Source organism: Homalodisca vitripennis, chromosome 5 (assembly GCF_021130785.1).
Source record: "Homalodisca vitripennis isolate AUS2020 chromosome 5, UT_GWSS_2.1, whole genome shotgun sequence".
Taxonomy (NCBI): domain Eukaryota; kingdom Metazoa; phylum Arthropoda; class Insecta; order Hemiptera; family Cicadellidae; genus Homalodisca; species Homalodisca vitripennis.
Genome location: NC_060211.1, coordinates 41,129,329 through 41,152,789, shown reverse-complemented (window position 1 = coordinate 41,152,789; position 23,461 = coordinate 41,129,329). Strand labels below are relative to the sequence as shown.

Below are 23,461 nucleotides of genomic sequence, written 5' to 3'. Positions count from 1 at the left end.
TATTTTTAGTTTTCGCGGCTTTTATACGAGCTGCTCCGAAAACCGGACGTTTGCTTCATCGATCCCGCGTAGCACACCCCCGTGTCAGGCCTTGCCCACAGCGCGATCACTACCGAGACATGAGAGGCCGCTGTAGGAGACGTAAGTAGGCCTACGCTAGTCAAATACAGTTTCTGTTACACCGCAAAAACAGTACTTTCAAATAATACACTGTAGTGACGTGAAGTGAGTTTAGTGAAGAACTGTGAAGTCGGAAATAAACAATGATACCTCTGATTATATCAGAACTAATTGAATAATACTCCGGACCTCAGCATAAAATGATCTATGTCCTTGGTAACCAATCTACCTAAGGTAGTAGTTTTTAAGAACAATATTGTGTCTTGTAAATATCACGATTTTTAATTTTAAACAATTAAGTACTTATTTGTATTGATTCTTAAAAAGATTTTATTGTAAAATCCAAAACATTGCAGTCCTTTCTAAATATAAACAGGCATTGTAATTGACCAGGAAACTCAAAACTTCTTATTTTTCGACGATGTCTACCAGGTTACATACTATAAATATTTCCTTTCAGAAGATTGAAAATCCGCTATCATAACTGATTGCTGTAATAGCGAACAGTATGTAATAAATGCAGACTAATGGTCCAGTAAGTCTAAAAGCTGTTTAATTTTAGATATTTTTAGATATATGTTTTGGAACACGACTCTAGAAGAAGTCCAAATCCTATTTTATATATCACGATTAAGACTTTTGGTAGTCTCATTGTTAAATACATTATTTCCTTAATTTTTAGTCATTTTAAATGAGCAATTTTTTATAAAATTACTACTTTCTAAAAATGTCATCAAATTACGAGTATGTCCCTGATCGACTTCTGTGGGTTAGAAAAAGGGGCAGGTGATATCCTTAACACTTCAACCACTTCTAACCAGTCATAAGAAATTTCACCTGGAGTTTTGAGTTGTATAAATTCCAATGTTCTAATTTGACTCATTACTTAAGGGAAACATGACATGTTGGAACAAAGCTATAGTGTGACAAAATACAGTACATAACTTTTCCTGTCTGCTGAACAAACATATTTTTTTCATCTTTTTATATAATGTACAATTTAAACTGGCATATCAAACATTTAACCCCAGCTTTAATTAAATACTAGCTGTTACACGCGGTTTTGTACTTCAATTTAACATAATTGGAATTTTAAGTTTTCTTCAATCAATATTTTGGAGCCCTGAGAAGTCTGAAAGTAAACCAGTTTTTACAAATATCAATTGAATCTATATGCCATATTTACTAGTATTCCATAAACAACACCAAAGAGTCAGTAGCACTTAAAAACTTTCAGGATTGTAGTGAGGAATTCTAAATTCGGTTCCTTGTATGATTTGATAAACATATCGTTTCAGTGTTTATACGAAATTTCAACATAATCGTACATAATAGTTTTACGTAACTAATGTATACATATATCAATACTGTAATCATATAAGAACACATATGCCTACCTTGCGAGCCACCCAGTCCGTTGTTCTTGTATGTACCCTTAGTTATCGTCCTTGTAGCAATTCAGTGCAAGTCCGTTTACTCAAATATTGTAGCGAATGGCTCGTTGAGTTATGGTAGTAACAATGCCAAAGCAAGCTAATTTCATGTATCTAACGTGCACACGTGAATGTGTTGATTAAATTGAATTATACAAAACTAATTATAATAAAATATTACAATATATAGTGTTCAACACCCTTTAAATATTGCATATTGTGACAGATTCGTCGCTTTGCCGTTTCATTTGCAATTATAACAGGCCCGCTGCGCCCAATCGTTTTACTCAAATTGTAGCGAATGGCTCGTTGAGTTATGGTAGTAACAATGCCAAAGCAAGCTAATTTCATGTATCTAACGAGCACACGTGAATGAGTTGATTAAATTTAATTATACAAAACTAATTATAATAAAATATTACAATATATAGTGTTCAACACCCTTTAAATATTGCATTATTGTGACAGATTCATCGCTTTGCCGTTTCATTTGCAATCAGAACAGGCCCGCTGCGCCCAATCGTTTATTCAAATTGTAGCGAATGGCTCGTTGAGTTATGGTAGTAACAATGCCAAAGCAAGCTAATTTCATGTATCTAACGTGCACACGTGAATGTGTTGATTAAATTGAATTATACAAAACTAATTATAATAAAATATTACAATATATACTGTTCAACACCCTTTAAATATTGCATTTTGTGACAGATTCATCGCTTTGCCGTTTCATTTGCAATCAGAACAGGCCCGCTGCGCCCGATCGTTTTACTCAAATTGTAGCGAATGGCTCGTTGAGTTATGGTAGTAACAATGCCAAAGCAAGCTAATTTCATGTATCTAACGTGCACACGTGAATGTGTTGATTAAATTGAATTATACAAAACTAATTATAGTAAAATAATACAATATATATTGAAAACCTTTTTAAACATATAAACTTGACTATGTTTATCATTGAAGGATTTCTATCCTTCCGTCAGCCACACTCTATCCCTGATAGCCCAGAAGCCGGGGGGCATTTTCCATTGTACGATATAAGGATACAAACTGGTTTTCTTTATATCAAGTGAAGAATTTCTCCTACAAAATATATCGGTCGTCAGTCGTTTTAGGTTTCATGGAGGTCGAAAGGCAAGATTACCAAAGGGGTTAAGAATATAAACAATATTTTCTCAGACAATATTTGTCTTAGCTGAAAATAATTTTAAAACAGACCGTGGGACACGTAAACAATAGTCATATCACTGCCAGACAACTAGATAAAGAAACTGAAGGTCGCCAGTAAGTTAATGCATAAGCACAGTGCATTCTGTGTACATGGTTAGATGACACTGATTTAAATTTTATTTACATTATCTGTTCTTTCATACCGATTCATATGTTTACCAATTTAATAGCCTCGTAGTTCGTCCTTAAACTAGATCCATTGAAGATCCATTTCTGTCTTAGTGGAATTTTCTCTATATATTTCAAGAAATCCCAGTTTGCGTGCTTATACAATACTCTCGGCTCGTAGACTACAAAGTATCCTCAATTGTCACTCTGACCCTTACTCCTCTTGAGTCCCATATGTGCAAATCTTCTTAATAATTGTGTGCTTATACAATACCATCAGCTACGAAGTGACCTCAATTATCACTTTGACCCTTACTCCTCTTGAGTCCCATATGTGCAAATCTTCTTAATAATTGTGTGCTTATACAATACCATCAACTCGTAGACTACGAAGTGACCTCAATTATCACTTTGACCCTTACTCCTCTTGAGCCCATATGTGCAAATCTTCTTAATAATTGTGTGCTTATACAATACCATCAACTCGTAGACTACGAAGTGACCTCAATTATCACTTTGACCCTTACTCCTCTTGAGCCCATATGTGCAAATCTTCTTAATAATTGTGTGCTTATACAATACCATCAACTCGTAGACTACGAAGTGACCTCAATTATCACTTTGACCCTTACTCCTCTTGAGCCCATATGTGCAAATCTTCTTAATAATTGTGTGCTTATACAATACCATCAGCTCGTAGGCTACGAAGTGACCTCAATTATCACTTTGACCCTTACTCCTCTTGAGCCCCATATGTGCAAATCTTCTTAATAATTGTGTGATTTTACAATACTCTCAGCTCTTACACTACGAGCTACCCTCAATTTTCACTGTGACCCATGGTTAACTCTTTTCGAGTTCCATGTGTGCAAATCTTACGTAAAAACATAAACGGACAGATTATCGGTCAACGAAGCAAATATGACTATGTAATGTTGGATAGTAGAGGAGTCTTAAGCCGTTAGAGACGGAAACCCGTTTTAAGATGGCATTGTCGTGGTTATTCTAATGAAACCTTTTATTCGTTGATGCGATTCTGCGATTCAGTTTAAGTAACTGTTACGAAGGAGTTCCAGTTACAACAAGTCTACAAAATAATATATACCAATTATTTATTTTGTTCAGCTTTCCACAATGAGAGTGTGTAAATCCCACACGGATAAGAATAGTGTTGCAAGAGCAAAGCTATAAAAGGTCAAGCCAACAGATAAGCCGATAATCAACCTTAATCGTGAAGATGAAGTGGATCTCTGTAGTCGTACTCATAGTTGTAGTCTTCGCGGCTATTACAGGAGCTGCACCAGGTTTGAATCTAAGAATCGATACCGTAATCAACCCCCTTATCATGTCTTGCCCACACCGACAATACCGAGACGCAAGAGGGCGCTGCAGGAAACGTAAGTATACTTGCCAAATACAGTTCGTATACACCGCAAAGATATTACTTTAGTATAATACATTTTAATGAATAAAAGCATGCTTTTAGTATAGATTACATGCAGATAGTCTATTAGGTTAGTTGGATTATATCAGAACTATTTAAATAATCCCCTGGACTTCAGCCTACCTCGTCCGATTTATCGCCTCTATAACTAACCTTCAAAGGTAGGATTTACTTGTCACAGTCGAACAAGGACTTGGTTGTTTCTGATACGTCTCCCAGCTCAGACCGCTTGCCTCTTGGGGAGCATGTGACCGCAGTTCTGTTCTGCTCAGGCACTGGGGAATATCAGGATGTTCACGGTAGACGTAGAAGACTGCTGACATCGTAAGTGTTCTGAACTTCCTAATGTTGATTTCAAACCTCCAATGGTATTTTTGTACGATAATTTCCATTGAAAACTACTACAAATTACTAAAAACATTTTTCGAAAGTTTAGCTTTTATATTTACCATTGTTATTTATAGAAACCAATTTTTCAATAAAAGCAGCCCTCATAAGGGCTCACTTCTACCTACAAGGAACCACCAGAGAGTGCAGTTGGCGGCGACCAATAGAATGGACAGGCCTGCGCGACATTGCCACACAACTGCAACTGCCGCCCGGCACGGCTGGCGCATTGTGGCTGATAAACCGCTGCGCTGTCACAACTAACACTGATACTGAACATTTAAAACTTATCAATATAATTGAAAAACAATATTTAAAATGCGTTGACAGTTTTGCTATATTATATTTAAATTACTTGTATGGTTTATTAGTGTTATTACAAACTAACTATCGATTAAAACAAACAATCGTCCCGTCAGTTAGTCAGAGTAAAGTACTTGCTTATTTCCATACGATACAACAATCTTTTCAGTGATTTTAAACGATTTACTAAACACACACAAAATTAATATACATGTTGCTTTATATCGGACACTGCTTGACGTGTTGCTTGATAAAAATAATTAAAAAATTATAACAATTATAATCAATTTTTAAAATTATCGAAGAATTATATTTTTAAATTATGAAATAATCAAATTTTCTACTAAATAACTTTTAGGGCCTACTATTTTAAAATGAAATACGTTAAAAAGCATGATTGACTTAATAATATTCTTACCTTTGCACTTGTATATTATTTATTCGCTCTCAGGCGGCAATATCGTAGCCAAAACCTCGGAGTCTTCTTCATTTTCACTTTCTACCTCACTGCTACTCGTGTCAGAATTGTCTGCTAAGTTTATAATTATTTGCTCTACAACACTTGTGCGGATACATTCCTTTTCAAAATCAGCTTGCTGCAAGGCTTTCTGCGTGCTGAACTCTTGATTGCCAGTCTTCTTTAGTCACTTTGTCCAGAGCATCATGAACAAGTTTCTCAACGTCGGTTATTTTAAATGTCTTATTATTACGTGCTACCTCTCCCTTCACTTGAGCCCATACCAATTTCAATGGATTTGTACTGGCAGTGATAAGGAGGGAGCCTGAACAACTGTATGTCCCATTTCATTGGCTAATACGTCGAGTTCATAAGTTTTTTTGTTGGGTTTTATATGGGAGAACCCTCATTATAAGTTCTGGGTTTTCGTTTCTTTCATACAGTATTGTATGTTTTTCGAGACAGCCAATTTTGAATCTCTTCCTTTCTCCACGATGAATTTGGAATTTTCTCGGCGAGTACTGAGTGGTATGGAGCATTGTCCATGACGATGATCGAGCCTTCTTCCAAAATGCATAGCAATTTTTTAAACCATTTTCTAAACGATTCAGCGTTCATTCATCGTGATAGTCCGAACTGGATGATGTCTTAGACCGAGAAAAACCCACTTACATTCTTGCAAAAACCCATCTTTTGCCGAGCCGACATGACAAATTATTAATCTTCTACCTTTGCCGAGAGGAACCTTTAGTCCACCAGACTCAGTCGTGTCCTGCCATATGTATTTTCGAGTATGGTTTTCATTAACCCATGTTTCATCGAGGGTAATATATGGGCCTACAATCACCAGATTCTCTAAGCTCTTGCATAGTTCTCAAAAATTTTAAAACGAGCCGCTACAATATCATTTCGTTCCAATAAAAACTTTCTACCATCATTGGTTTTCTTATACCTGAAAACCAACATGCCTTTAAATAACCTATTTGTTGAAGTTACCGATCCGTTGTAATCAAGTTTTTGTTTGAGATCCTGCGTGATTCTTTTTGATGTGGGAAATTCCCCTCTGTCGTAGTACGAAAGGACAGTTCGTCTCAAAACATCTTTTTCAAAGTCATCAAAGCCTGTTATTTTTGATTTTCGACTTCTCTGTTTTCCTGGCGTTGAAAACTTAATTTCTGATGATGAAGGCCCATCTTCTTCGGACAGCTTAGCTTCTTTACTTATTTTGTTAACGGTTCTTTCACTTACACCGCAGGCCTCAGCACACAGTTTACCACTTTTGCTTAAAGTTTAGAGTTTCTCGGAAATTTGTCACGACAGTTTTTTGAAAAAGTTGTAAACGTTGTAAATAATACGTCGTTCTCCACTACGTAGGGTTTTTCCACTACCGCTCTTACTTCCGGATGGCTTTGCAATTGAACAAACATCATCACACTCCATTTTGTCCAAATAAGGAATCACAATAACAAGTATATTACAATTTAATGACACTACACAGAAAATAATCGGTACACTTATAATAGCTACCAATGAACAACACTTAAACACGAAAACGTTCATCAACAGTAAATTTCAGTACAAAATAATATACTCGTACTAGAATTGAAGAGAATGCAGTATTTTCAACCGCCACTGATTAAGCGACAATAGGCACTGACTGACGGTCAGAGATCGGAAGGGAACTGTGGAAGGGGCTGTTTCTTGGAAACAGTATGAGAGTCATCCGTCTGGTATTACCACCACTGCTGGCTGGTGCGGCTTTTTGTTTACAGGTATTTCACCCGTTTCCTCCACATTTTCACTCGTCTGACATCATCTATTATGTACTGTGTTCAAATTTCATTGGATGTTATAGAAAATCGTTACTTTAGAATTGTATAAGAAAGTGCATTCATATTATAAAAATACTTGTGCTGTATGATTTTTAAACTATGGCCAGTTTAAATATTTAAATCACCCACGTGTGAAAAAAATTTTTACATAACACAGATTCAAGACTATTAATAGCTAGGTAGGAAAAATGCTTTCAAATGGTTATAAATTTATGAGAACCGAAGTGCGTAACAAAACCGTTGCGGCAACAATTCCCACCGTTATGTACTGAATAAGTATATTTATGGAAAAAAAACATATATTTCAGATGTATTTGATAACTTTCTTACCAAATTGAAAAATCCATTTAACATAACATGATTATACTATGCAAACATGTAATGCCTTATTATATATCAGTGATAATGGCATTATCTAACTGTTACGGAAAATTTACGTTTTTGCGGTATTTTTATGTTTTTTTTTTTTATTTATTTTTCGGCTAAAGATTTTAATCCTACGATCTTCGAATATGAGTAATATAATACAATAATTTATTTCAATCCATTTAACTCAACATGGAAATAAGCTACAGAGATGTACTTTTTTTTTAAATGACCGTAAAATTGCATTTTGTAATACGTAGTTAATTAATTCAAGACAGCTCTAACATTTCTTTCGAGCGTAACGGTTAAGTATTTTAAGAACGCTGGACTCGCGCGACTTGTGGTTACAGCGGGGAACAAGTTTGGCAACGTCGCTCAGTTCTCGTTGGCCGCTCGAAGGTCACGGGCAAAATAGGCTCCTCCCTCAACTGCACTCTCTTGTGGTTTTTTGTTTAGTTTATTCTTTTATTTGAACCTACACAGACAAACACCGATTGTGACTTAAATCTGAGCAACCCTATGGATTTCCTGGAACGGCACATCATTAACCGCAATTTCGAGATATTGAGGTGGAAGGGTGGATCGATAAGTCTACTGTTGGAATGGGTTGAGCTCCCTTCGTGTTAAGTCTGGACATGAGAGGAAATACTATGCCCGACCCGCTTTGACTGGAGAGTCTGGACCAGAGCTGGTCTTCCCTTCTTCCAAGGTGATGACAGATACAGCCCGAAAACCCCTCGTATGAGATCGCGAAAGAAGACCACCCCAAACCTCAACCTCACCGATCCCGAAAATCCTGTCACTTTTTATTCAACTTTTTTTCTCAGATACTTGTCCTTAGTAAACAACACAAAATTTAATACAATACATTAAAAATCTGCGATACAAAGTGGTCGTCTCAGAGACCAGATAAGTTCGTGTTTCTCAATTGCTAAAAGGGTACACTAATTAGGATACCTTTGACACAACTATAGGCATTTTCCTAGATGAAAGATATGTTTTCCAGAGAAGTGACGACGTTGAAACTTTACGAAACAAGGAGTTAGTAATGTTGATTCTCCTATTAATATATATCTTCTTTTCTTATTTATGATAATTGAAAACTAAGACTATCTGTTTGAGGTTAAATTCATATACTCCTACTTGTATTCTACCATTGTGGAATAATTGTACTTCGGCCTAATGTTATCTATATTGACCCTTGCTTTCTAATATGATTTATCTGCTAAATTTGGAAAATCCCAATGGTTTTTATCTACACTAAATGTATACTCTGCTATTTGCATGTATATCTTCTCAACTGTGATTTAAATAATCTGTCAGCACTTCGAACCTGACCTTTCATGTTATCACTGCTACGTACGCTACTCGCTATGGGATACTGTGCAACTCACAATCTCTCTGAAGCCTGCAGCTATGCGGTGGTTGTATCTGGTACTCGCAGCAGTGTTTGTGATCGCTATCTTTGAGGTCATTGCTGCCTCTAGATTCACCTTTGAGTACGCCACGACACAACGCACTCATTTTATAGCAAGAGCTCCATCTATACCCTGCCGAAACTCCAACGAACTTAGAGTCAGAAGAGGTATACAACACACGCGAGGCTTCCGGCGTTGCTCTTGAAAACAAAAAAATGGATCTTAGTTCAAAGGAAATTCTTGTTAATAAAACACATACATAAGTTATAGCAACACAAGTAATGTAAATGACAAGGTTAATATTTCAAGCTCCATAGTAGTTTCCCTCACAAACTACTTTCATCATTCAAACCGTTTTGAATTATGAAAAAAGTTTGGATGCTGGGAGAAGTTCAAACCACTATGGAGCTTTGAATTGACCTTAAAATCGATATTACTTACTTTCCTTAAACTTGGTGTGTGTGTGTGTGTGTGTGTGTGTGTGTGTGTGTGTGTGTGTGTGTGTGTGTGTGTGTGTGTGTGTGTGTGTGTGTGTGTGTGTGTGTGTGTGTGTGTGTGTGTGTGTGTGTGTGTGTGTGTGTGTGTGTGTGTGTGTGTGTGTGTGTGTGTGTGTGTGTGTGTGTGTGTGTGTGTGTGTGTGTGTGTGTGTGTGTGTGTGTGTGTGTGTGTGTGTGTGTGTGTGTGTGTGTGTGTGTGTGTGTGTGTGTGTTTATAGACAATTTTCACTTGGCAAAGATCAGTTTTGTCTATTTTTACAAGGACGACAGATTGAAAAGAACAATTTCAACCATTGTAATGTTTCACAATAGTGTCGGGTAATGTCATTCACGTGTGAAACATTTCGTGAAAATCGTTAGATCCGTTTGGCTTATGTGCAATATTTACAGTGCCGGCTATACAGTTATTATCGTATTTTAAATGGCATTTTCTGTCAAAATTATGGCACATAACCACTAAACACCTCCATCGCTGTCCTAATGTCGGTCCATGATTACACTTGCACTGAAGGTGGTAGAGTAGAGTGATGTGAGTAACAGTTTCAAAAATATCCATTAAATAATACACGTATCGCGAGAAAATAGCCAGAGGAGTTGTTTTATTACCAACCTACACCAAGCCGTGAGTACCGAGTGCATCAGACTGGAATCAGCTAAAGTCGGTAGCACTCGGTTATTTCCGACTCCTTTAATAAAGCCTTTGGCCTGGGTACACGACTCAAAGTGAGGTGTATGTTGAAGGAAACAGATTTTTTTCCGGACATTTGCCACCGTTCAGTGATACACAAAATCAGTAACACTATATTTCGAGATCTGCAATCTGATCTCTTCTTCGGGTAACTAACTTAACACATAATTACAAACTAGATTTAAATTAAAAGGGCCGTTTTTTGGTAGTTTTAGTATTTCAAAGACGACACCTTTGATATTTCTCTAATTCTTTAAGGAGGTGTAAACCTACGTTTCTAAGGCTTGTTTCTTCAGGCACACCGTAACCTTTCTTTATCTCTTGTTTCTTGTTTCTCTTGAAAACGTCTCGATTCATACGTCTACCACATTAACGTTTATATTACATCGGAAATAATCTTTTACTGTTTGGGTAGTATTCATCCATATATTAGAGTAAAAGAAAATATATTGCGTGTTACTGTGGATTGTTGTATTGAAGCTTATAGAGAAAGCAGTTTTCTGTTTAAAATTTAAGCTTTCTCCAATTTAACTCATCATTATTCAAAAAGTAATGAGAGAAAAAACATTTTTGTATAGCATACAGCAGAATTCTTATTGAATGTCTCTTCAAGAACGATATAGCAACAATTAACAGTTCTAAGTCAACAATTAAATGCCGTCAGGGATCTTCATTAGAAAAATAATTTGTAGTCTCTGGCCGAGACGATTCCTGAAATATAATTGAGATGTTGTATATTCTTTCTGAACTTTACTGTAAAGAATAAACGCATTATAACACAGCTATCCACTATAAAATAGAATATTCTCAACCATCACCTTCTTGATTTCAACCCCATCTCAAAAACAGATCTTTGATCGAACCGATCAGTCCCTTCAATAATTTTTGTGTGCTCTACAATTGGTTTAGGACAATTTACAGATATTTTCTCACCAGTTCTTAGATTTCTCTTAGACTGCACAATTTTATTTGGCATAAGCAAGCTGTAGGGAAAATTTGCACTTGCTGTATCTCCTCACTTGCCATAATAGCTAATGCAATCTTTGAGTAACAAAATTGATGATGTCTTCTCAATTTTTTACTTCTCTTTAGAAACAAGCGGTAAACCAACAGCTGCACACGTACAGCCCCGGTGAAAAATACATATTTTTCTAAAAGGTTTTCTATTATATATTATATATAATTATAGAAATTATCAAAAGCTCCATGACACTTTTCACCATGTCTTTCGGAATCAGAAGGGTTTTCAATTGAGTTTTGAATTGTTTTCCATTTTGTTGTTTGGTGTGTTCAGGGAGACTGTTTATCAATCTGACATCTACTTGGGATGGTAAGTTTCTGAACGCATTTGTCCTGTGCTGTTGGAAGCGAAAGTTGCCTCTGCCTCTCGTCTCGTGTTGGTGAACATCCCCTCCCCGAACCATTCTGGATCAATGGGTTCAGATCGTTTACGTAAATAAGAAAAAGAACTGGCTCAAGGATAAATCCCTTTGGGAATTCATGGTTGATCTTTACTTTTGAGGATAAGACACCCCATATCTGCACACACGGCTCTCGTACACTAATCCAAGCCATTTTAAAGGAAGACTCCGTACACCAAACCTTTCTAACTTGTGCAACAGTGTTTCATGATACACACAGTCAAATGCATTGAAGAGGTGGAAAAATACGCTGAGCACGTGATCACGTCTCTCCAGTCCATCGACAACATATTCTATGAGGTTAGTTACAGCGTCTACTGAACTCCTTTTTTCTCTGAATCTAAATTGGGTCGGGCTGAGAATATCAAAACTTTTGAGTTATACCAGGAAATGTTTCTCACAAATTTTGCTCAGTACCGGCAAAATGGAAATTGGACGGTAGTTGTTGGTTTGTAAAGGATCATCTTTTTTACATTGAAATGACTTTTGCAGTTTCAATTTTGATGGAAAGATTCTGGTTTGAAATGAAAAGTTGATTGATTTTGTTAGTGGTGTTAGTAAATGCCTGAAGCAATGCTTTAACATCCACATTGAAACTCCGTTGATGTCGCAGGATTTTTGGAATTTAGAACTTATTCACCTACTGGGTTTTCCCTTTTATATGCTCTCGAGTCTAAGTTTTCCAATAAATATTGGTGGTTTCATTGCTTGGGTGGCACTGTTTTCACACATTTTTGGCTCTCTCTCAGCCGAATACGTTTATAATGGCCATTGTATGGTTACAAAAGACGAGATTGGTCTATAAGTAGTAATTCCTACAGCTGGCAACAAAAGAGACAAAACGATTACGTAACGATTTTCGCACCATCCCACGTGACTAGGACTGCTGATTATCGTTTTTGCACTGCTGACCTTTAGTATCTCATCTTGTTCCTCGAGTCAGTCGTCAATATGAAATCGTTGTTACTTCACGTTTTCGTTACGGTTCTTCTGTTATCACATCTTACCTCGGCTGACCTAGACACTGACCTTTCCAGTACAGACGTCTTATCTAACGTAGAAGTCGACTCAATTTTGATATCTGCTCCTGCCATCCCATGCGCAAGCCCGAGCGAATATAGGGACTCACGTGGTAGATGTAGAAAGCTGCTGATACGGTAAGTAATCTTCAACTTTTTCTTTTAAACTGTAATGCTATTTTTTTCATTGCATTTGACTATACAGGGTGAGCCGAAAGTGAGGACACACAATGGGATGCCTGTATGGGAGCGCTACTGCTAGGAGTTATGGGGCAGAGGCCTCAATTTTAAAATCCATAATCTTACATTTAAGTACCATTGATCGCGGTTTTTAAGTCTAACTGACGACCTTTACAGGACATGATTCTTACAAAAGTAAAAAAATCTTAAAACTCATTTAATAATTTTCTGTCCTGAGAATTAGGCAGTTTAACATTATGTGTCGAATGATCCCCTTCCAGTTTGAAAAAATCTACCCAAATCGACATTGCAGATTAAAAAAATCCAGCCATAAGAGGTTACGCACATACCTACAAACATGTCATACTAGACGCCATTATTATTCTTTGTACCGTTCTCCTTTCATAGGAGTCAATCCAGACTTACGCCTCAACCCGTAAATCACTTTTTAGTAACTGGTCCATCTTCATCACTAGTAACTTCATTTTCTTCTGTATTGGGAACAGGTTCACTCACACTACACACTAGGCCTAGGCCTAGGTCTAAGGTATCACCAGAATTCACACTCCTCTATCTCTCTGAAATGTTCTTTGCATTTCTTTGACTGAGAGAAAGCCTCTTCTAACTTTTTCTACCCATTTCACTAGGTAAAAGCAAATAAAAACTATTATTTTTACTTATAGAAGCACCGTTGAACAACAAAATAAAACAATTACAAAGCAGACAGCAGATTATTGTTTATATTTTTGACAGATGGAGTAAACAAAGAACATTGTTGCTATTGGTCTGTCATAGACGTCTAAAAATAAAGATAGAATATTTTTAGAATTAATGTAGCACTATATAACGTACAAATGAAAAATACAAAGTCTACAGCCTTTATTGTAAACAAGACAGACGCGACGCGCTAGCCTCACACAATAATGTGAATTCAACGCTTGCAGCGCTTGAGAATAATACAGATTACACACCCAAATATGCATTTATTTGGCATTATTATGGTGTTTTCTTGTTTGGAATTAAATTTTCTATAAAATTAAAGAAAAGAAATGTTATAAAAAATTCGGTTTTTGGGTGCTGAATCCCCTTAAAGAGACTCTAAATATAAGCGTTATGTTAGAGTAAAAAATGTGGGGGACTGGGAAGAGTACAGACAGTTGTGAAATAGACTTAAGAGGTTACAGAGAGATGCGAGGAATCGACATTTTAGTTCGTTACTAGAGGAACAAAAATCGCGCAAAGACTTATGGAAGATTTTAAATAGTCGGGGTGCTGGTAAGGAACAGAAAAATATTTCAGACCCTATTGTAAATATTAAGGATCTTAATAATTATTTCTGTGGTGTTAATAATGGTATATACAATAATCTGATTGAATATTATAGAAATAAGATAAAACCAGGAGAGCCTCAGAATAATTTTGTTTTTACCAATGTAACGTTAGAATTAATTTATAATTAGATTAACCCTTTCAGGGCCAGGACCAAATATGAGATGTTGCAAAATTTTTTCACATATCATATTCCCTTGTGACTAGTCAAAAGTGCCAGGCTAAAATTGGCGATTTTGCAGTCTCTTAGATTAAAATTTATAACTTTTCATAAACATTAGAGAATGACCTAAATTACTCGTATAGATATATACTATCAACAAAAAAATATATAGATGTAGTTTTAAGTAATTTAAAATTTTAAAAAAATAATGTTTTAATGGATTACATAAAAAAAAATTATTTTTTTATTTTTTTTGTAAATAACTAAAAAAGGAAAAATAATTTTACCGTAGGAAGCTATGTTATTATATTGTATATTTACAAAGGAACAACCATACAAAATTTTGTGTTATTTCTCTCATAAATAAATTTTTTATGACACATTTTGTATAAATACGCATAATTGTACTTCGCAACAAGTGATAAAGCAACTGACTCTTACACTGCAAGAAACTTAAAATAAATATTCACATATGGATGTACCGGTAAACAGATGATTGTAGGATCTATAAGCAGTTTCAATACAGTTAAAAACACTATTTACCAAGAAATATTTACACAATTTTATTTGAAATTTATTTACACTTTTTCTATTTACAAATATGCTACTTACAATTTCACTCACGTGAGATCGCAAATTGTCAGTCATTGTAACTACTACACACAATAGCTAAGCAGGTAACACTACTAATATTTACAACCACAAAATAAAATAATGAAGAAGAATCCAGCATACAATAGTACGATTACACTAAAGCATAAAGAATTAACAACAATAGATCGAGTCACCTGATAATCTCACGTGACAATTACGAAATAAAAATGCATAGACCTTCAAAATAAAAATTATATTCGTATTAACTATCTACAAATATACCAGGGAATAAAAAAACATAAAACTTTAATCATTTGACGTCGTATTTATTTAAGAAAACGACGAATATCAAGGCGGCAATATATTGCCGCCTGGCCCGGAAAGGGTTAAAATATTTCCTACAATGCAGTGGGAAATTATAGTTTACCATTAAAATTCATCAAATTGGTGTATGATGAAATAAAACATTGTGTTATGTTACATTTTTAACTACTCACTTAATAACAGTGTTTATCCTAGTCAGTGGAAGAGAGCATTAATTCTACCTAAGATAGATAATCCTTTAGAATGTAAACACTACAGGTCTATAAACATATCGTATGTTCTAGGAAAGATTCTTGATAAGCTTGTGTATAAACAGGTTAGCGCATATGTTAATGTAAATATTGTCCTGTTCAAATACCAGTCCGGTTATCGACCTGTATACAGCACTCAGACTTCTCGAACTAATTACTTTCTGTATGTAGCAATGTTATATGCTGACGACATTCAAATGTACACGCACTATCAGTTGGATGATATCAATATTGCTGTTGACCGCCTAAATGCTGATCTTACAATGTTGTATAAGTGGTGCACTGACCATGGGCTCCGAGTATATTTAAATTTGCCATTGTATGGTAACGCAAGAACAAATGGCTCTAGAAGCAGGAAGTCCTAAATCAGGCAACAAAAGACAACACTATGACGTGCCGACTATCGTAACCATCCCACGTGACTAGGACTGCTCATTATCGCATTTGCACTGCTGACCTTTCGTATCTCATCTTGTTCCTCGAGTCAGTCGTCAATATGAAACGGTTGTTACTTCACGTTTTCGTTGCGCTTCTTCTGTCATCACATCTTACCTCTTGTGACCTCGGCGGTACAAGCATCTTATCTAACGTACAAAACAACGGAATTATAATAGATCCTCCTGCCTTCCCATGCGAAAACCCGAGGGAATATAGGGACTCACGTGGCATATGTAGAAAGCTGCTGATAGGGTAAGTGTTCTTCAACTTTTTCTTTTAAACTGTAATGCTACTTTTATACATTACGTTTGACTATACAGGGTGAGACCAACGTCTGGATACATCTTTACAATGCGAGCACACACAATGGGATGCCTATATGGGAGCACTACTGCTAGAAGCTATGGAGCAGAGGCCTCCATTTTAAAATCCATAATCTTACATTTACGTACCTCTTTCAAAGTACTCGTTGTTTTTTAACTCTAACTGACAATCTTTATAGGCCATAATTACTATGAAAATAAAGAAATCTTAAAACACATTTAATACTTGTTGTCCTGAGAATGAGGCATTTCAACATCATGTGTCAAACGATCCCCGTCCAGTTTGAAGCATTCTACCCAAATGCCATACGATCTATAGGTTACCCACATACCTACAATCATGTCATACTAGACGCCATTATTATTCTTTGTACCGTTTTCCTTTCATAGGAGTCAATCCAGACTTACGCCGCAAGCTGTAAATCACTAGCAAGACTCTGAAAATACTTATCAGTACACTCAACCGATTGTTAAATATTTTAACATTTATTTTCTGCTTACAAGTACACTTTTCACAAAACAATATTGGTTCAATTTATAAAATATTCTTTTTTTTTCATGTAATACAAAACGTAAACTAGTACATCGATACACTTTTAGATCATAATATTTTAGTTGGATATTTTATTAGTATACTACTACTGGCGATTGTAACTGTAGGTTTGGTTATAACCAACAGGTCCGTGTCTACTAGTTTCCAAACATTGTAAAATCTAAGATAGTATTTATAATAATCTATCACTATCGCACCATAACTATCCACCTTGCACCCGTCAAACTATCTCGTGGAATGAAATGTATATGATACCAAGCGCCATGACATTCTATATTTTCAGCAAACATTTTCAATTTTCAATGCATATTTCGAACTTTGGTATTTAATATTTACGAACAGTGTTAAGTTCACGTAGGTGGTAGGTATCGCGGTGTGCACGATTTCACGTGCGTGGTAGGTACCGCGGTGTGCACGATTTCACGTGCGTGGTAGGTACCGCGGTGTGCACGATTTCACGTGCCTGGTAGGTATCGCGGTGTCCACGATTTCACGTACGTGGTAGGTATCGCGGTGTGCACGATTTCACGTACGTGGTAGGTATCTCGGTGTGCACGATTTCACGTGCGTGGTAGGTATCGCGGTCGGTGTGCACGATTTCACGTGCGTGGTAGGTATCGCGGTGTGCACGATTTCACGTACGTGGTAGGTATCTCGGTGTGCACGACTTCACGTACGTAGTACCGGTGTGCACGACTTCACGTGCCTGGTAGGTATCGCGGTGTCCACGATTTCACGTACGTGGTAGGTATCTCGGTGTCCACGATTTCACGTACGTGGTAGGTATCTCGGTGTGCACGATTTCACGATTTCACGTACGTGGTAGGTATCGCGGTGTCCACGATTTCACGTACGTGGTAGGTATCGCGGTGTGCACGATTTCACGTACGTGGTAGGTATCTCGGTGTGCACGACTTCACGTGCCTGGTAGGTATCGCGGTGTCCACGATTTCACGTACGTGGTAGGTATCTCAGTGTGCACGACTTCACATGCGTGGTAGGTATCGCGGTGTGCACGATTTCACGTACGTGGTAGGTATCGTGGTGTGCACGATTTCACGTACGTGGTAGGTGCATTAAGGTGGTGCAATCGATTTGGGTTGAATAAAATTTGTTACAAATAATGGTCACAATCCTTTAAGATACTACACTTCACGAGAAATTATAAGCACCATAATTAGTCACTTTGGATCTTTTTTATAATCGGGCCCAATATAAAACGTCTGATGATGAGGATTTCAAATTTTTACAGTAAGTACTGTATGTAAGTATGATTAGAGGGTTTGTCTTTTTTATTTTGGAAAACGTGAGTTAATTTTTCCACTATGTTACATTTAATAATAATAATAATAACAATAAACTTTATTGTGAACAGACAATGCACACATTGTATCACAATCGTCCTACCTAACCTAATCATTCATTCTGACAATAGACCATTTAGACATACATTGTATCACTCACGCCTCTTTCACACAATTTGTAAGTTTAACCTTATAAAATCAATATATAACAAAACAAGAGTATATTAATTGGAACAGAAATAAACTTCACAATTTTATGAAGACAGTAATTCAAACTACTACATTTATTGAGAATGAGAATATGTGTTATTCATTTCTAAAAGAACGCATGCAAAACATAAAATAGTACCCTGTTCCTACATAAACTGCCAGATCTAGGGTTTAGAAGGAATGAGAGAGACGAGCAGGTGAGACAGATAACTAATTCCCGGTACTAGGACTGTAGAGGGAATGAGACAGCGAGCTGCTTTAACGAGCTCCTCGTGGGCCACCTACATGGACTGATCATACACCTCGGAGAGAAAGAGTGGGGATGGAGGGACCCCTCCTGCCAACTACAGATAGCCCGTGTATTGGAATAGTGGAATGAGAAGTCCCACGTGCTCTCGCTCCGTACTATTCTGGATTTAATTTAGTTCCGTACCTGGCAAAGCTATTAAAATGTACCACTGTGTTTTCAGCTTTTACTCTGAGTTAAACACCCTTCAATAGTTTGGTACAGCATACATACGTACATTTAAATTATATTTTCAAGCTGAATAATGCAGGATGCAGCAAAATTACATTTATTTCATTTAACCTTGATATTACATCGAAATTAATATTCACAGCATTAGAGATCGGTAGGACTAAATTATTTTCCTAGGACTAAAGATTTATATAGATATTTTTTACGTTGAACATAAAAGTGGTGTTTAATATTGTAAACCAAACTTATACTCGTATATGATCTTAAACTGAATTTGTCAGTTACATTACTATAATATAATTAGAAAAAAGTTGTATTTATTAACGATTACACGTGCTATGCTAGGTATTTAAGTTAGATAGTTGTGATTAATTTTGTCACATTTCTATATTTATGTTTTAGAGAACATTTGCTCACAAGTTTCTTTTTTAATCCACTTAGTTTCTAGTTCTTAACACATCTACTATGATAACTCTTTATTACAGCTTTTGTAGCGTAATTATTATTTGTGTACTACCAATTAAGGACTCTATATTAAAATATGTTGCAGTTATGCTTATGAATGTGTTACTTTACCCTATTAATTTTAATAGCTTTCCAATGAAATAAAAAAATATATATGTGCCGTTGTTTTAAGCCAATATGCAAATTATGACACTATATTCGTTGTGCACCATCTCACATTTTGTCAAGTGTCTTTGGAGGCGTAAAGAAAGTTCAGTATTAATATAATTAATTGAATAAACATTAAGGTAGTATACGTTCTATATCATTTCTATGTTTTTCAGATATGTTCTGATATAAAACGACTCACTAATTCGTAATAGATAATAGAAATCATAAACGTTCCGAAATGAGGTCGCTTAACAGCCGCATGTTCGCGGTTTGTCGGATCTGCTAGGCTCTGATCAGCCGCATATTTGCGATTTGTCGGAACTACTCGGCTCTGATCAGCCGTATGTTCGGTATTTGTCGGTAACTGCTCGGCTCTGATCAGCCGTATGTTCGGTAATTGTCGGAACTGCTAGGCTCTGATCAGCTGCATATTTGCGATTTGTCGGAACTACTCGGCTCTGATCAGCCGTATGTTCGGTATTTGTCGGAAGTGCACGGCTCTGATCAGCCGTATTTTCGGTATTTGTCGGAACTGCTCGGCTCTGATCAGCCGTATGTTCGGTATTTGTCGGAACTGCTCGGATCTGCCCCACTCTTTCTCTCCGAGGTTTATGATCAATCCGTGTAGGTGGCCTACGAGGAGCTCGTATCTGCGTTATCGCAGAAACGGAAGAAACAGAATCAAGTGGTCAAAGTGTGCGATACTAACGCAAGCACAACCATAATGTGTTTCTATTTTCAAGACTAAAATTTCGAAACTTTAATGTGCTGTAGTCTAGGCTCTATTAAATGGTTTTAACTCTTTTCTTGACTATAGATAGTGAAATTCTAACAATATCGAGAGTAGATCAGGAGAACCTATTTAAATTTATACAGGCTAAGTAAAGAGTTAAGCAGTTATTGAACTAGCTAGTTAAGGTGTGCAATACTCGTAAACAAGTACAAGAAGTGTAATAAATGTATTGACAAAGTATTGAGACTTGCAGAAACTTGTATACATTATGAAGAAACTTCATTGACTAGGGATATTACAATTTGGAAAAATGAACGAAATTGTTTCAGTTCGTTGTTTATCTATACAAGTTGAACATTATTGTGTATATAACGGAATTCTACCTACTCTCCTTTAGTAATAATTCATTTAAAATCATTTTATAGTTTTATGTCATGTTTCATAAACAATGTCATTTATTTACATCACAAACAATCACAAGGTACCAAGAACTTTGTGAGGCAACTCGGAGTTATAGATAACGTAATCAGCATTCTTCAGTTTATCTGCGATACGACCTTGTTACTATCGCTCAGTGACAGCCATGAGACCGCTCCTCTGGTGTCTTCTGGTTCTCGTCTTCGCCGCCCCCGCTCTGGGGTGGTGTTTGTTCGGTATCTGCATCGGCGAGTCCGCGCCTACCCCGGAACCCGTCCAACTAGAGGTCCCTGACGAGAACGCTCGGGCTCAGGAGAACATAATAAAAGTGCCCCTGCGGGACTCCTCGGCCGGATGTCCACCCGATCACAGAATGGCTGGAGGTCGTTGTCGTCCTGTGTGGTAGCTCGGTGAGTAGAATGTGACAAGGAGGTGAATTAGACGTTTCCTTTTATACAGAGTGTTCCGTAACTGATGGCACGGAGTTCGCTACTCGGACTTTCTGTCAAGTTCCTTTCTCTGCCACCACCTGTCTGGAAGTTCAAACGAGCTGGCGCCGACCGCTGTAAATTAACAAGAACAAAAAAATGTGTTGTTAGTAATGAAATAATTTAAATAGTAGTAAACAGAAGTATACGTCCAAGATGAAAAATTGTAAGAGCTCTCTGACGAGAACAATTCCAAATTTTTTTAGCGTACCAATCAAGATTAAATTATGGTAATTTAATAACAGTTTTTCAAATAATCGTAAAACTATAAAATGCCATACTCCAAATCAGATGAGTTATATTTGTATTGTATAATAATTTGTCTTAATCGGGCCGCAAGTTTCCCAGTTATAAATTTTACAAGTTGCTGCTATTGTGAAAAGAAAATCGCCAAAAATTACATAAAAACTTGAATTTATTGTTTTTATTAGCTTTATATTCCAGCCACTGAAATAAACCAGGGAAATTTAATGTAACTCCGGTTATGGTAGTTCTACTAGTTGTTTTGTGACTAACGTTCGAATTTTGGATCGAAGAGTAAGACTTTTTTTATTTGAACATAAAACCGCAAATACAAAACCACTGGAAGCTACAAATTAAATAACCTCCCAAATTGCGTCCAAAGTAATGGACACTTCTAAAAGTTTTGGTATGAAGTATGTTTTTTTGATATCCTAGTTTTTGTTTAAAATAACGTTATTCTGATATTAGGGGAGATGTTATTTACAAATCAACTTCCTAGATCTATTTTCATGAAAGCGTTTTCATATTTTCATTCTTAGTTGATACCTGAATAATTATTTATGTAGTACAAAATACGGGACAGAAATTACAATGGAACTCAATAAAGAAGTGTACGAGGTGTAAGTTTATCAACAGATCTCAGGTATTTTAAATCAACATGATGCTGAATCGAGAAATCACTATTTAAAATACTGTTTCCGATGCAAATTTTCACATTTATTGTCCGAGTCTACAAACGACTGCATTACAATTGGTGCTTTGTATTGAGACCGCCACCGTAGCATAAAGGTAAGATTGTGGCGCTGTTTCTGGTTCAAACACCGCGCAGATCAGTAAAATTGTGCAACTTTGTTTGAACCGTTTATACGTACAATGTTTATGGTTATCAATTGATATTCCATAGGCTTAGAGAGAGAAGCCCTAATAATATAATAGGTTCACTCGTATATTGCAGTGCGAGATATTGTTGCCTCCCATTGATAAGTAATTAAAGTCTGTATTAAATTCCAGATCAAATATCGAAATAACGGTAGAATTTACGGCGAATTTCACGTTATTACATTCCATATTTTGTGTTATTATAATTCAGTAATGTTAGTGATGTTACTCATTAAATGCAAATGCTATAAATACATTCAATTAAATTCAAAGGTGAAACATTTACTATCTAATATAAATCCATTAACATTTGTTTGTGTTTAATTAAATGTTAATGTTGAGAATACCAAATTGTTTATGTTAATAACTATGGCATGAACTATTTTTAATTACATAGATAAACTGTAATAATTACAAAACCCCTCTATATCTATATAGAATTGTTAAAGTCAATGCTTATTGTCGATCCCACAAAATAATTTTTTTAGCTATGTTATAGTAAAGTTTTACCATGAAAAGTTGATACATAATTTCCAAATTTAATAACCTATTCATTTTCTGGATTATTATTTCTTTAAATCAATATGAGAGGACTGAATTTTTAAGAATCATCCTTTAATCACAAGACACAGTTTTAGAAATATGCAATACAGATGCAACTGTGGTATACTTTATTTTGATATTTTATAGAGGAAAACTTCATCAATGTGTAACAGAGAAACAACAGTAATGGTCTGCTCAAACAACATTTCTAATATGAGTGTCTATATGAGTAAATCATTAATGTTATCTCTCTGTGAAACAATGATGAAATTTTCCTGGTGCAAAGCAATCCGTAATTAATTTTCCCAATTCATAATTGAAATGTACATTCCTGTTGAAGTTTTTATTTCTATTGTTTTATTTCTGAAAGATTTTGTTTATTTTTCATGTTTACTCCAGCAATTTTAATGCTCAGTTCAATGCCTCCTATTGATAATCATGTATCCGTTGGATTTTTGTTAACTGTCCCCAAAACTTAACTTTATCCAGAAAATTATGGTCTGTTGGCTTAGGCATTCATGATCAGACCCTCTAGAGTTTTGATCTCTTGTACATCTTTCTCTAAGGTTGCTTTTCGCTTGTTGCCATAAGTGCAGGGATCAGGCATTAATGACCGTAAGTATTTCTGTTGGCCCTATTAGAAACTTGGCAAACGAAATACTTTCCAATCTTGTTC

General features: G+C 36.1%; 1 protein-coding gene across 5 annotated transcripts in view; it reads left to right on the top strand.

Moving 5' to 3' along the window:
- The window catches only part of LOC124362064 (putative proline-rich receptor-like protein kinase PERK6), a 65,318-nt gene that overhangs the window by 5,099 nt on the left and 36,758 nt on the right, over nt 1-23,461 (top strand). Inside the window, exon 1 of one of the 5 annotated variants that reach the window (XR_006922420.1) lies at nt 9,794-12,858. The exons of 2 other annotated variants lie outside the window; for them this stretch is intronic. Coding sequence is in view for 1 of the 3 variants with exons in the window: in XM_046816234.1 (XP_046672190.1) it covers nt 16,058-16,251 (194 nt within the window). In the remaining 2 variants the exon portion in view is untranslated. Of the gene's footprint in view, nt 1-9,793; nt 12,859-15,635; nt 16,252-19,824; nt 21,043-23,461 lie in introns of those variants that run through there. 2 more of the 5 variants (XM_046816234.1, XR_006922421.1) reach the window with 2 other exon arrangements.